The 15,159-nt window shown below is 35.7% G+C and overlaps 1 protein-coding gene and 1 long non-coding RNA gene across 6 annotated transcripts in view; one reads left to right on the top strand and one right to left on the bottom strand.

The window, feature by feature from the left end:
• LOC145297671 (A disintegrin and metalloproteinase with thrombospondin motifs 3-like) overlaps positions 1 to 15,159 on the top strand; it is a 1,581,225-nt gene that overhangs the window by 1,246,196 nt on the left and 319,870 nt on the right. For all 5 annotated transcript variants that reach the window (XM_080143852.1, XM_080143853.1, XM_080143851.1 and 2 more), the window contains one exon: positions 1,116 to 1,195. In XM_080143852.1, coding sequence (XP_079999978.1) covers positions 1,116 to 1,195 — 80 coding nt within the window. The remainder of the gene's footprint in view (positions 1 to 1,115; positions 1,196 to 15,159) is intronic.
• The window catches only part of LOC145297672 (uncharacterized), a 158,418-nt gene that overhangs the window by 91,050 nt on the left and 52,209 nt on the right, over positions 1 to 15,159 (bottom strand). The gene's annotated exons all lie outside the window — the stretch shown is intronic.

Raw genomic sequence — 15,159 nt, 5'->3', positions numbered from 1 at the left:
ATCTCCAACCAGGAGCATCTCACATTACAGGCATATAAAGAGATAAGGCAGCCATTTTTGTTTCTTTCTTCTTCATTCATTTCGTTCCACGACCGACCCGTTGAATTATGCACACATGCTAGTTAAGTAAGTCATGCGTTTCCCTACATATAGATACCATTAGTATCCAAGTAGCAACTTAGTGATGAGCAGACAAGAACAGCACTACAACAATACCAGGAGGAATCAAAGAACTGTTATGACAAGCAACATAACAGACAACGCCCACTTCTACATGCAGAGCAGAAAATCTATGTCCAGCACGAGAAAACAAACAGGAATCATTTAGCATCCTGCCGTGGCACCAAGATCATACATAGTCGAGTCTCAAAGTGATAACATCTACCGAAGGAATAGACAATTCATCAGACCAGTAAAAAGAAGCTTGATACTTGAGTGCAGATCTGACCAACCGCATGCATCTGAAGTAAGTGTATTACAAAGCAAACCGCAAATCAGCAGTATTCCAACACCACACACACCTCAGAGCAGGTCATTCCCAGACTTTAGCCAGAGGAAGGGGTCTGAGGGTCAGGCATCACCTACACATACAATGTAGCCGACTAGTGAATTACACTCCAATGGATCCTGTATATTTACCCTCGTTAGTTAAGTCCCTTGGACAAATCGGAAGTTAAGAGTTATTTCCTTTGTACACTTGTTGTCATGGCGTCTTTTGTAAATAAAGCCAATATTCTTTAGCTCTCGTTCTTTCTTATCACAATCATCCTATCGGATTAAACCCCCACACACATAACAATATTCATCTATTATTTCAGTTGCAGAAAATCCAAACAAAATTGTTAAAAATTTTAAAACGTTTAAGGACTGCATTATTCAAAGACAACTGAACATTCAATTTCTTTCCTACTAGTAAGAACATCGATTAGGTAGTTTACCAAAAACGAAGGTGGCATTTTGAGAGAAATACATTTTAAAATATGCCCATAGAGCAAACGCGAAATGTTACTGTATATGACAGTGACAAAATGGTACCAAGTTAGGCAATAATTTACAAAAAATTTCAATGGTGAAGCATTTACAGATTTCTTCTAGCATGTTTTTTTTTTTTTCAGTTTGGAATGTTACTCGTCACCAATACTGTGAGAATTTAATGGGACCTGGTTATCGGTACCGAGAAAAAGAGGGACAGAAGGTAAGAAAAATTCTGTTTCAGTTCACAAAATGTAGCATTAATGAGCTTTTAGATTAACAGTGCTGTAACAGTCTTTGCAAACACAGGAGTGAAGCATTAGAATAAAAAAACTTGCATGTTTCTAGCAGTTACAAATAAAAATTTATTTTCTTTCGTGAATCAATGCTCAGCAAATTGGTCACACACTTACCAATCAGCTGGCAGAGTGCATTAATTCTATCTCTCCCTAATGAAACTTCTTTAGCTCCTTTGGGAATCATGGTCAGTCAACAGAGAGCACTCGGCCAGCATCGAAGACAGACCTCTCTTTTCTTTCTCTCTCCTGTCCACTGGACATTCCAATATAGACGCACTCCTAAACTGTGTGACCTGACGTTAGGAATACAAACCTTCTGAACAATGAAAAAAAGACAAAGAAAGTATGAAACAACCCTTAAATGTTTCTGAATTTTTTAAATAAGGATTAGTTTCGGACTAATGTTCTCATAATGAGTTGCCAAAGTTTTCTACAATAGAAGAAGGCATTAGTTAGAAAAAGTATTAACAAATTAAATCAAAATATAAAATTACAAATTATTTAAAATATTAAAAATGTTTAACAAAATGTATGGGCACTTTGGACTGATTTAGTTAGACTTTATATTTTGTATAACCTGACAAAGGTGATTGAAGTTAAATACATTAGTCTTTATAGAGATGCCAGACTTATGGTTATAAAAAATTCTAATGACTCAAAATGTGAGAAAATGAATAAAATGATTATTAAAAAATGTAGAAGAATTAGGCTGATGGTAGAGATTAATTCAAATATTAAAATGATTAATTTCCTAGGTGTAATCCTAAACTTAAATGAGGAAATATATGAACCATACAAAAAACAATACGGATTCTATGTTCATCCACTTTCCAATCACCCAAAATCTATATATATAAAAGCGAAAATGTATGTATGTATGTATGTACGCTTTTCCTCGATGTCCACAAAAGGCTTCTTTCAGAGAAGCGCTCGCTCGCTTCACAACTTCTTAAAACTTTTTATATCATCTATAAATTGTAATATCTCACACTTAACCACGGAGCTCGCCTGTCTATTTAATTTTATTGACTTTCAAACGTTAATTATTCCACATTTCCCGCATCGGCATGCGTTACATTCGGTTTTCGGTATAAACAAAAAGCGAAACTCGACTCTAATCACAGGCCCGCCGCCCTCCGGGGCCCAGGCGACAAGATCAAAGTGTGGTGTCTGTTCCGACAGATGCTGCAAGCAAGGACCAGATGTGGGGGCAACCCCACATACCTGACCTTTAACCAGCTCTCATTTCCCACCTCTCGGGAGCTGGTCCCCTTTTTCCCTTCCCCCTCCCTTCACTCCTCACATTAAAAATTGGCCTTGCACCTAATTTGCTAATTTTCGACAGGGGAGGCGGTCAACAAAAACGATCTTCTTGTACGACGAGCGGTTCTACTCATGCGCCAGATAACGTCTTGACCTGATTTACTTTAAATAGCTGAAAAACTGAACAAATTTCAAGTACATCGCGTTAGCTCAGTTGATTAGCGCGTTGGTTCATTATCTTAACGTTTTGGGTTCGAATCGTGGTGTGAGATGTCTTTCTTTTTTTTTTCGATTTTTTAAACTTAAATATTGAACCAGTGTTATTTAAGCCATTTTTCACATAATGTTTTTTTTTACTTCGCTTATCCACCCCCAACCACACACCCAAAAACACCCGGGTACCCACCGATTTTTTAAATTTTAATATCGAAACAGGCTTATTTAAGCCATTTTTCACGTGTTCGTTTTTCTGTTTTCATCGTTCGTTTGCCTTACGTTAGTTTTTTTTGTGTTTTTTTTCCCCGCTTAAGTTTTAACATTGTTTTCTTTTTTTACTTCGCTTATAACAAACAAACCTGGTCATTGACGTCGTCGTCGTCGTCGTAACGCTCGACGACTTCTGGGCACGCACCTGTCAGTTTGGTTCTTACTTAAATAAATTCAAACATCTTTCACTAACTCATCCTGGCTGGCCGATTTTATTTTCAAACTTCACCTCAGGGCTTCGGGTTCGATCCTACCCCCCCTCCCCGGTTTCTATTTTATTTAACACCACACACACCTACAAACACCCGGGCAAACACCGGGTAAATCAATTACCTAGATACTAAGTGATGATTCCTCTAACAAAAACATATTTGACTCCCACAAAGCTTTCTATAATAATAAATTTGTTAAGGAAAGAGGATATAAGAATATGCAAATAGAATATATTGAGCCTAAATTCTATATTAATACACCTAAAAATAGTAAAAAAAGACAAATTATCTTGTTTACACCCTCTTTCAATTTAATGGTGACAACTAATCTTGGTAAAAAATTTCTGAACCTCATTAAACTACATTTCTCTCATGAGAATATCCTACATAAAAATACAGTTAAATTAAGCTATAGTTTGTAGTGATAACCTAGAAAAATAATATAAAAACACAATAAGAAAATATTGAATGATAGAAATGAAGCAAACCCAAATGCATCTAAATTTGTTAAATCATGTAGCTGTATTAATGAATTAGAATTCACCCTTAAAGGCAATTGCTTAGTAACTTCAGTAGTATATAAGGCTACGGTTTCTACTAAAGAAAACAAAAATATTATGAAATATTATATTGGCATGGCTGGTCATATTCAAAGAGAGATCCACTGGTCACAAATGTACTTTTGAGATATCAAAGGAAAAACATTACTATTTACATATTACAAAGAAAAACCTAACACTAGTTGTGAAATGGGAAATTATTAAAAAGCCAACACCTTCCTATCTAAAAATTCACCCTGTTCTTTATGTTTAAGTGAGAAATTATTCATTTCGAGCAAACTGAACGTCTCAATAAAAAAAAACATGAAACTTCTATTACTTGTAGGTATTATAAATACATATTTTCAGTAAGTTAAATACTGTCCTATTAATTTAAAATTAACGCAAATACCTAAGTTTATACTATGTTATTCGCCTTATTCTTAAAATCTTTATAATTATTATTAACTATTAATGTTTTTTATACCATATTATGATATTTTGAAATAATATTAATAACTTTCTTCAACCTTCTCAAATTTCTCAACACAATTACTTTATTTTCCCAGAATTGATCTAGTTGCATGTGTACATATTTACGTATGTCTGAGTTTGTATGTATATATATATATATATATATATATATATATATATATATACATATGTGTATATATATACATATATATATATACATATGTGTATATATATACATATGTGTATATATATACATATGTGTATATATATACATATGTGTATATATATACATATGTGTATATATATATATACATATGTGTATATATATATATATATATACATATATATACATATGTGTGTGTAAATATATATATATATATAACTACTTCATTTACTCAGAGAAAATTCATATACGAAAGTATAAATTTATGCGTAAACTTGAAGTATTTACTTCAAAAGTGCTCAATATGTAGGTAGAGCTAGTTAGTAATTTATAAAATATATATGGCGATTAAGCTACACTGAATATTCCACGTTTCATCCACTCTAGGATTCTATAGGCTTATGCGCATAAGCCTGAAGAATCCTAGAGTGGCTGAAACGCGGAATATTCAGTGTAGCTTAATCGCCATATATATTTTATAAATTACTATATATATATATATATATATATATATATATGTGTACGCACACACACATATATATGCACACACATATATATATATACATATATATATGCACACACATATATATATATATATGCACACACATATATATGTATACACACATACATATATATATATGTATACACATATATATATTATATATATATATGTATACACACATATATATGTATACACATATATACATATATATATATATATGTATACACACATATACATATATATATGTATACACATATATACATATTATATATATATGTATACACACATATATATATTATATATATATATGTATACACACATATATATGATATATATGTGTGTATATATATAATATATATGTGTGTGTATATATATATAATATATATATGTGTGTATACATATATTATATATATATATACATAGATATAATATATATATGTGTGTATACATGATGGCAGCAAATTTGCTTTCGAACATATCCATCACTCAATATAAAAGTGTAACTAATTTATATCGAGCAATGCCTGTGTATGCGGATTGTTATAGTGGGGAAAGACTTTGCACCGAGACAATCCCACTCTCTAAACAACTGCCACATTGATCCAAAAAGAAGAGCAAGTCTATATCATTGGATGCAGCAGTCATCGCAGGTTTTATATCAGAGTTTTCCTTCTCCTAGGCAGGTTGCCTTCACTACAGCTTACAGAGCCCTCTCCACCCACCGTGCCATTTGTATCCATGACTGGAACTTAGGTTGCTGGGTACCAGAACATATTCCACACGCCAGGAGGACATATATGCCGCAGCTTACAGGGTCTAAACTCCTCTGCAGGTTTCTGTCAGGGTTACCTCACCCTTAGCCTCTGGTTAAATAAAACTTGGCCCACAAGGAAGTGGAGGTCCAGTTATACGACGCAGGACACTCGCTGTTCATCAGAGCCCCGCCTGCGTGCCAGTGATCACGACGTGCACGTGGGGTTGATTTGTCTGGGAGAAGATCAGAAAAACGCTATGACATCTGTGTGCTTTTAACACACGTCCACACCAGACCTTGATCACCTATACATAAACATATATATACATATATGTATATATATATATATATATAAATACATATGATGATGATTGCAACGTCTTGTCAGACGAGTGCCACTCCCTCAGTCACTGAAAGTCCATGAGCCCGAAGATAACCTTTTTTTTTTTTTATTAGTCCTGCCAGCCAATTCACACGCTCAAGCAGACATGACATTGAAGACGGTCCTTGGCATACATACATATATATACGTATACACACATACATACGCATACATACCCATAAAGATACACCAATCCATACATCCATACATACATACACAATACATATAACACATACATACAAACATACACATACACACACACATATACATATATATGCATACACATATATACTATCATATACAAATACATACACACATATACATACATATTCACATACATATACGTACACATGTATGCACATATACATACATACACATAAAGTTACCTACATATACCTACACATACATATATATGTGCTTATATGCATACATATGTATGCATTTATACATATACATATATACACACACAAATATATATACGTATATACATACAAACACACATAAACCTATGTACACAAAAAATAAATAAATAAAAATATATACACACATACATATATACATACATATACAAACAGGTATACATACACATACACTAGTATATATATTAACATGTATACATACATAAATACACACACATATGCATATATAGAATGATGGCAGATCAATTATTACATGCTTCCAGCATTTCAGGGCTACACACGTGTCACTTTTTCCATCGCCACGGACAATTTTTGTAAACAAATGCCTGAGGAAGTATCTATACAAAGATGATGTTACAGAGTTTTAGCTTCATATGACAGCTAAGTCTCTCTCTCGGTTCAAAATGTTGAGATCCAGCAACAAGCATGAGCAAGATAGCCAGCAACAAAACTACAGACCAGCTTAATGCGGGTACTGGTCTCCCGCTTTATTTTTTTTTTTTTTTTTTGTTTTTAAATCAGAGATTTGCTTCACCCAGAGGGGTTGCCTTAACAGGGCTTTTGGGAGTCCTCTCCCCCACCACACACACACATATTGAAATAAAGATATACACGTACACATACAAGCATGCATACAAATAGATGCACGCAAACATACATACGCAACATGCACATACACACATACATTAATACATACACGCATGTATATACATATGCACACACACATACATGTACATGTAGAATATATATGAAGGAGCATTTATGATGACGATGATTATGGTTGCTACGAATAGGTGAATTTAACATGAATAAAAGAGTAAAACAATCCCAAATACATAGAACATAGAATAAAGAGACGTTTGTTTCGCCGGTAGTACCGCTTTTAAAATGAAAACGCGTTCATAATGGCACAAATCCTCAACGTTCATGACGACGATGCTGATGCTTGTTACGAATAAGTGAATTCAACATGACTAAAAGAGTAAAACAATTCCGAATACACAGAACATAGAATAGAGAGACGTTCGCTTCGCCTGTAGCACAGCTTTTAAAATGAAAACGCGTTCATAACGGCACAAATCCCAAAAGGTTATGACGACGATGCTGATGGTTGTTAGGAATAAGTTAATTCAATATGAATAAAAGTGTAAAAAATACCAAATACACAGAACATACAATAGAGAGACGTTCGCTTCGCTTGTAGTATAGCTTTTAAAATGAAAACGCATTCATAACGGCACAAATCCTCAACGTTACTCTTTTAAAATATATGTACATATAGATATGTTTACATATACACATACAAATATATATATACATATACATATATATACATATATACATATATACATATACATATATATACATATATACATATACATATATATATATACATATATATATATACATATATATATATACATATACATACATATATATATATACATATACATACATATATATATACATATACATATATATATACATATATATATATATACATATACATACATATATATACATATATATATATATACATATACATACACATATACATATATATACATATATACATATACATATACCTACATATATATATACATATATATATTTATATATCTATACATATACAGATATATATATATATACATATACATATATACATATACATATATATATACATATACATATATATGTATACATATATATATACATATGCATATATATATACATACATATATACATATATATACACATATACATATATACATATACATATATATATATGATGACTGCAACGTCTTGTCAGACGAGAGCCACTCCCTCAGTCACTAAAAGTCCATGTGCCCGAATATGACTTTTTAGCCCTGCCAGCGACTTGCACACCCTCAAGCAGACATGACACTGAAAACGCTCACTGATTTGTATGAAACTAACAGCAGCGGAACCTGTATTATCGTGGGCTTTCATGTGATTAACAAAACCTGCCTTAGACAATAAAGCCCGATCACACACCTTACAGATCCAGAGATCTCTATGGTTGGGCGGCAAGGTTTGGCATTTCCTACATGCTCTCTTAAGCTTCGCTCGGTCTATTTTGGCTGTTTCATAGTGTTCTGCACTCCTGTATATCAGTGTCCTCCACTGCTTGCGATCATACGCTAGGGACTCCCAACTGTCAACAGGAATATGAAAGCTCACCAGTCTCTCCTTGATGCTATCACGAAAACGTTTTTTGGGCTTGTGCTGGGGTCTTTTTCCAAGAGAGAGCTCACCATAGAACAATTGTTTTGGGAGATGATAGTCTTCAAACCGGATGAGATGACCCGCCCAACGCAACTGGTTCTTAATAACAATGGTAGCAATACTGGTTGTTTTGGCCTTTTTTAAGACATGTATCAGGGACAAAGCTATACCACTTTAAACCAAGAATGTGTCTAAGGCAGTGCTGATGGAACCTCTCGAGCAATTCTATATGTGACCGGTACAAGGTCCAAGTTTCAGATGCGTAGAGTAGGGATGGTACTACACATGCTTGATATACTGAAATTTTAGTTATCAGAGTCAGATCACCGTCAGACCAGACTCTATCTTGTAACCTTCCAAAAGCATTAGATGCCTTGCTGATTCTCTGTCTTATTTCCGCATTAAGAGTGCCATCATTTGATAAGGCACTCCCAAGGTAGACAAAATTTTTTATAACTTCAAGGTGCTTTTCACAGACGAAGATATCAGGTTCCACATACAGATCATTGGGAGCGGGATTGTACATCACTTTAGTTTTCTTAATGCTAACTGTCAGTCCGAAGCAGGTACAAGCATTTGTAAAGAGATCCATCACTAGTTGCCTATCTACTGGGGAGTGTGTTACCAGGTCAGCATCATCAGCATACAACAGTTCCCTAACAAGTCCATCACTAACAAGTGTTTTGGCTTGGAATCTTCTGAGGTTGAACACCTTTCCAGTCGTTCGGAATCTAATATAAACACCCATATCACAATCATGGAAACCATACCAGAGCACAGCAGTCAAGTAGAGCGAAAACAATGTTGGTGCAGCTATATCACCCTGCTTCACACCATTATCAATGGGGAATTCTTCCGAAAGCTGACCATTGAAGTTGACGCGACCTTTCATACTATGATGAAGTTGCTTGAACTTGTCTGTAAAAGCAGGTGTACAGCCAAATTTTTCCAGCACTTTCCAGAGAGCCTCACGGTTGACTGTGTCAAACGCCTTGGTTAAGTCCACAAACACCTGGCAAAAAGGCATACGCTGTTCAATACATTTTTCCAAGAGCTGTCTAGCAGAAAACACCATATCCACAGTTCCCTGTCCACCTCTAAAACCAGACTGGGATTCCGGAAGGATATTAGGACATACATACTTTTCCAATCGGTTTAGCAAGAGCCGTGCAAATACCTTTCCAACCGCACTCAGCAGCGAGATACCTCGATAATTTCCACAATCAGATCTTGTACCCTTTCCTTTGTACAACATAACTGTTGTGGTGGCAACCACTTATTTGCATATGCGAATAACATAACGCTATAAATGGCAAGCCTAGGTTAGCCTTGGGGTGTCTTACTCAAATGCCACCAGAAGTGACGCCGAAGAGCGTACATGTCCTCCCACCAAGACTCTCTGACTCGACACCGTCATTTGTACATATTGTAAATATACCTTTTCTTTAATACACTTATTATTGCGTTATCTTGTTGTTTGCGTCTTCATTGTATTTCCTTACTAATTATTGTTCAACCTTGCAACCACAACAGTTGGCGACGAGATATGAAGCGTCAAATATAACAGTTTGACGAAGAACTATTTAAAAAAAAAAAAAAGTACAACGCAAAGGTTGACCATTTTTTTTAAGGAATGCAAAGTGTTGACGAGCAAACGGATTTTACGCTAAAGAGAAGTTTCAACTCAAGTGAAAAAAAAAAACTCTAACGTGGCAAAAGCGACAATTTACGCCGTTTTCTGGGAATCCGACTTGCAAACGAATGTAAAAGTGAATTTTTGTTTTGTCGATACACGACAAATCTTACTAAAGGACCAACTTGCAAACGAAAAGCGAACTTTGTTCTGTCGCAAAAACCGACAGGTCAGACCCGTATTACGAAAAGCAAGGAAGTAACCTACGAAAAAAGTTCACCAGTGGATTCTAATTACTGTTCTCCGTAAACAAAACAACAACTAAAGGACGTTTTAATTAATGTTTTGGTTGACGTCGGTACTAAAAGGAAATACCACAGCTAAAACTAAAATTCAAGGAAAGGATTTTTTTTCTTGAAGTTGTCATTGAATAACGGATAATACAGTAAAACGTCACGGAAAAAAAAGGTAATCTCAATTTAAGAGGTATTTTAATTACTAAAATACTAGAGAAAAAAAAAACTCAAAGAACTAAATGTACTGCATACATTTATTCAATTGATAAAAAAAAAAAAACCCAAACTTTTATTTTGTGGAAAGAGTTACTTATTAGTAAGTGCCTAAAAACGGAAAGTCAATTCCATTTCGTGATTCCAGATAAACCTGTTTTATTTTTTTTTGCAGCGTGACTCGCAAAAAGAATATATTATTGCAAGCAGCGATATTATTATTGAAAACAGGAGCTTACAGCAATTTGCTTTTTTGTTGTAACCCAAACCGGTGTATATGGTACATGGTACAATATTTTTTTTAACTACACACTAAAAAAAAAAAAAAAAAAAAAAAAAACATGGAAGACTTATCAAAAATGTTCATGCAATTTTTACAAGTACAAGCTACACAAAACGAGCTTTTGCAAACACAAATACAGGCACAGGCTGACCGTGAGGAAAAGAGAGAGGACAGATTATTGAAATGGCAGCAGGAACAAGAAGAAAAGCAGAAAATGGCACAATTAAAGCAGAAAAAACTGCAATTGGAACAGGAAGAAAGGCATAAGAAACTACAATTGGAATATGAAGAAAGACAAGATGAACGTTTTGTTAAAACACTGGAACTACTAAAGAGTAATCGAGAAAATGTCAACAGTGTTAATTTCTCCCATACAACTATTTTTAATAGCATGGACACATTTCATTATGTGCCTGAGGAAGAGAAGAATTTTGAAGCATACTACACAAGATACGAGGATGTTTTTCAACTGGACTGTAAAAATTGGCCAAATAGTCAGAAAGTGAGCCTCTTACTCAGAAAATTGGGTACATCAGAACACAGCAAATTCGTAGATTACATATTACCTAAAAAAAACTGCGGAATTAGAGTTCATGGAAGCTGTAAAATTACTAAAAGAATTATTTAATCCAAATATATCTCTTTTTCATAAAAGATGGCTGTGCATGAATCTAAGAAAGATGGACAACCAAGATTATTTGACATACGCATCAGTTGTCAATAAAAACTGCGATAATTTTAAGCTTGCAGAACTAACGGTAGAAGATTTTAAATGTCTAATCTTCGCTCAAGGGCTAGTTTCCACGAAAAATGCAGAAATACGCAGACGAGTGTTGTCTAAGCTGGAATCTGAGCAAGATTTAACCCTCCAGAAACTAGCAGAGGACTGTGAAAGGGCCATTACACTAAAAAAGGATTAAAAAAATATAGAAGAATCCATAAACCGTTAGTCACGATCTATGGATCAAAAAAAGGATTGCCGGTATACACCGCAAATAGATTGCTGCGCTGGGGTACAATACTACTTAATTACGATTTCCAGCTACAACATCTAGCATCAAAAAAGATTTGCCATGCGAATGGACTGTCAAGACTGATACCACAGAAACACAATCTGGAAGAATCAGTCATTGCAGCAATTCGGACAAATGTTGAAGTAAAAAATATGGTAGCAAACATCATTAAGGAACTACCCGTAACTTTGTCGGACATTAAAAGGGAAGCCGAGAAAGACGAATATATAAAGGACATAAAAGAGAAAATTATAACGGACACAAAGGTGCAGGAAGTTTTCTCCATATGTGACGATGTGTTACTGTACAGCGAGAGAGTGGTAATACCCAAAACATTGCAGAATAGGATGTTAAGAGATTTCCACACAGGACATCTGGGGATAAATCGAATGAAGTCGTTAATGAGAAGCTACATGTACTGGCGTAACATGGACACTGACATAGCGACAACAATTGATAAATGTAAAGGATGCCAGTTAGCGGCAAAATCTCCACCTATAGTACACAAACCTTGGCCGAAAACCGACCAACCATGGTCAAGAATCCACATGGACTTCGCTGGTCCAGTAGGTGAAAACTATTATTTAATTGTAGTGGATAGTTTCACAAAATGGCCGGAGGTAATGCGTTGCAGGAATCCAACAACGAACAACTCAATTGGGTTCCTACACGAGTTGTTTGCAAGATTCGGTGTACCCGACACACTGGTCACTGACAACGGAACGCAGTTCACATCCGCAGAGTTTAAGGAATTTTGCGACACGTTCCGAATGAAGCACATCACGACTCCGCCGTATCATCCAAGGTCGAACGGCCTCGCGGAAAGGTTCGTGGACACGCTAAAACGAGCGTTAAAGAAATCCATTGGAACACCAACAGAAAAAGCGTTGCAACAATTCTTGCAAGTATATAGGATTACACCACATCCTAGTACACCATCAAACATATCACCAGCTGATCTAATGTTTGCCAGAAAGGTAAAATCAGCGTTTGACAAACTATTGCCAAGGCAGGCAATTATCCGAAACACTCCACACACGAGAAGAAAGAAATATAACTCGGGAGATCGAGTATATTTTAAGTGCTACAGAAATAACACATCTTACTGGGAATGTGGAATAGTGGATAAACGCATTGGTGATTGTACATACATGATTAAAGGTCCACAAAATATACATAAAAGGCACCTAAATCAGATAAAAAACCGTCATATCCAAGATGATGATGATACGACAACAGTCGAAGAGGAGGACACCATAGATATCATATACGAATCTTTTAATTTGGAACCGCCTCAAAATGCACCTGAACCCCGAAGATCAGGTAGGAAAAGAAAAGTGAATGAACCATTAATGGTAAACCCAAAAAGAAAAAGATATTGAAATCTGTGTGACTTCAAATCTTGGGAGGGGGGTGTTGTGGTGGCAACCACTTATTTGCATATGCGAATAACATAACACTATAAATGGCAAGCCTAGGTTGGCCTTGGTGTGTCTTACTCAAATGCCACCAGAAGTGACGCCGAAGAGCGTACATGTCCTCCCACCAAGACTCTCTGACTCGACACCGTCATTTGTACATATTGTAAATATACCTTTTCTTTAATACACTTATTATTGCGTTATCTTGTTGTTTGCGTCTTCATTGTATTTCCTTACTAATTATTGTTCAACCTTGCAACCACAACAATAACCAAGATGGCATCTACCCAATCTTGAGCAACCGGGTCACCCTGCCATACTGACAGTATCAAAGAGTGGACCACACAATGTACATTGACACCACCATGTATCAGCAGCTCAACAGGGATGCCATCCAGCCCAGGGGCTTTGTTCGAGTTTATCTGTTTTATGCAGTCAACTGTTTCCACAAGAGTCGGTTCAACATCAAGTTCCGGACAAAAGGAACATTGAGGGATACTTTCTATTGCAGCAACATCAACATTGGATGGGTTATGAAAAAGATCATGAAAGTGTTCATGCCATCGATGCTTAATTTCATCTGAGGTTTTCAGCAAGGTTTTCCCATCCTTCGCCAGGAGTGGTGTAGTGGTGTGTAGATGAAGCAAAGTGTAGAATGTCTTGAAATCTCTATGATCGTAGGCAGTCTGTATCTCCCTGGAGAGGTCATACCACCATTTGTTTTTTATTTGGCACACACAACACTGAACCTCATTCCGAACAGAAGAAAAGTGGGCAGCGAGCACTGGCTCATTCAGAGGTGAAGAGTTGAGAAGTTTCAAATAAGCTTTTCGCTTTCTATCAATTTGAGGCTTAATTTGATCAAAATTATCAGCAAACCAATCTCTATGTCTGGGAACCTTCAATCCAAGAACTTCAACACCTTTTTGGTATATTGTATCTCTTACTGTCTCCCAGTCACAATCTGAGAAATCCACCTGGTTGAAAGCAGATTTCAAGGAACTTTGTACGACTGGATCCTTCAATTTGGAAACATCAATACGTTTAGGCACTTTGACACAATTGAAACGGCTTTTTTTGCAAACTGTAATTTTCAGTTTAGCTCTGACCATTAGATGATCAGTACCACAGTCAGCACCACGCATTACTCTAACTTTGCAAAAATTTCCAAGATCACCACGTCTACACAGTATGTAATCAAGCAAATGGCCATGTTTAGATTGGAGATGGAACCAGGTCTTGTGTTTCTGGTGGGAAAAAGTGTTGGTAATAACAATATTTAGTTCACTGCAGACATGGAGAAGCAGCATACCATTTGAATTGACTCTACCAATGCCATATGGACCCAATGGAGACCAAGTCTCATTGTCTGATCCAACCCGTGCATTGAAGTCACCAAGAACCACCAAACTCTCAGTGCTTGGCAAACCGGTGATAACAGATCTAAGCATATGATAAAAGGAAGTAATATCGTCTTCGGATGAAGTAAGAGTTGGCGCATAGACAGAAAGAACATTCATATAACGACCAGCAGCAAGGGGCATTCTCAATATCATTGCACGGTCATTTATGGCTACTGGCTGTTCGA

The sequence above is a fragment of the Euprymna scolopes genome, chromosome 18 (genome assembly GCF_053919585.1).
Source record: "Euprymna scolopes isolate OS-2025 chromosome 18, ASM5391958v1, whole genome shotgun sequence".
Taxonomy (NCBI): domain Eukaryota; kingdom Metazoa; phylum Mollusca; class Cephalopoda; order Sepiida; family Sepiolidae; genus Euprymna; species Euprymna scolopes.
The sequence above is the reverse complement of the archived record's forward strand: the minus strand, read 5'-3'. Positions and strand labels throughout refer to the sequence as shown.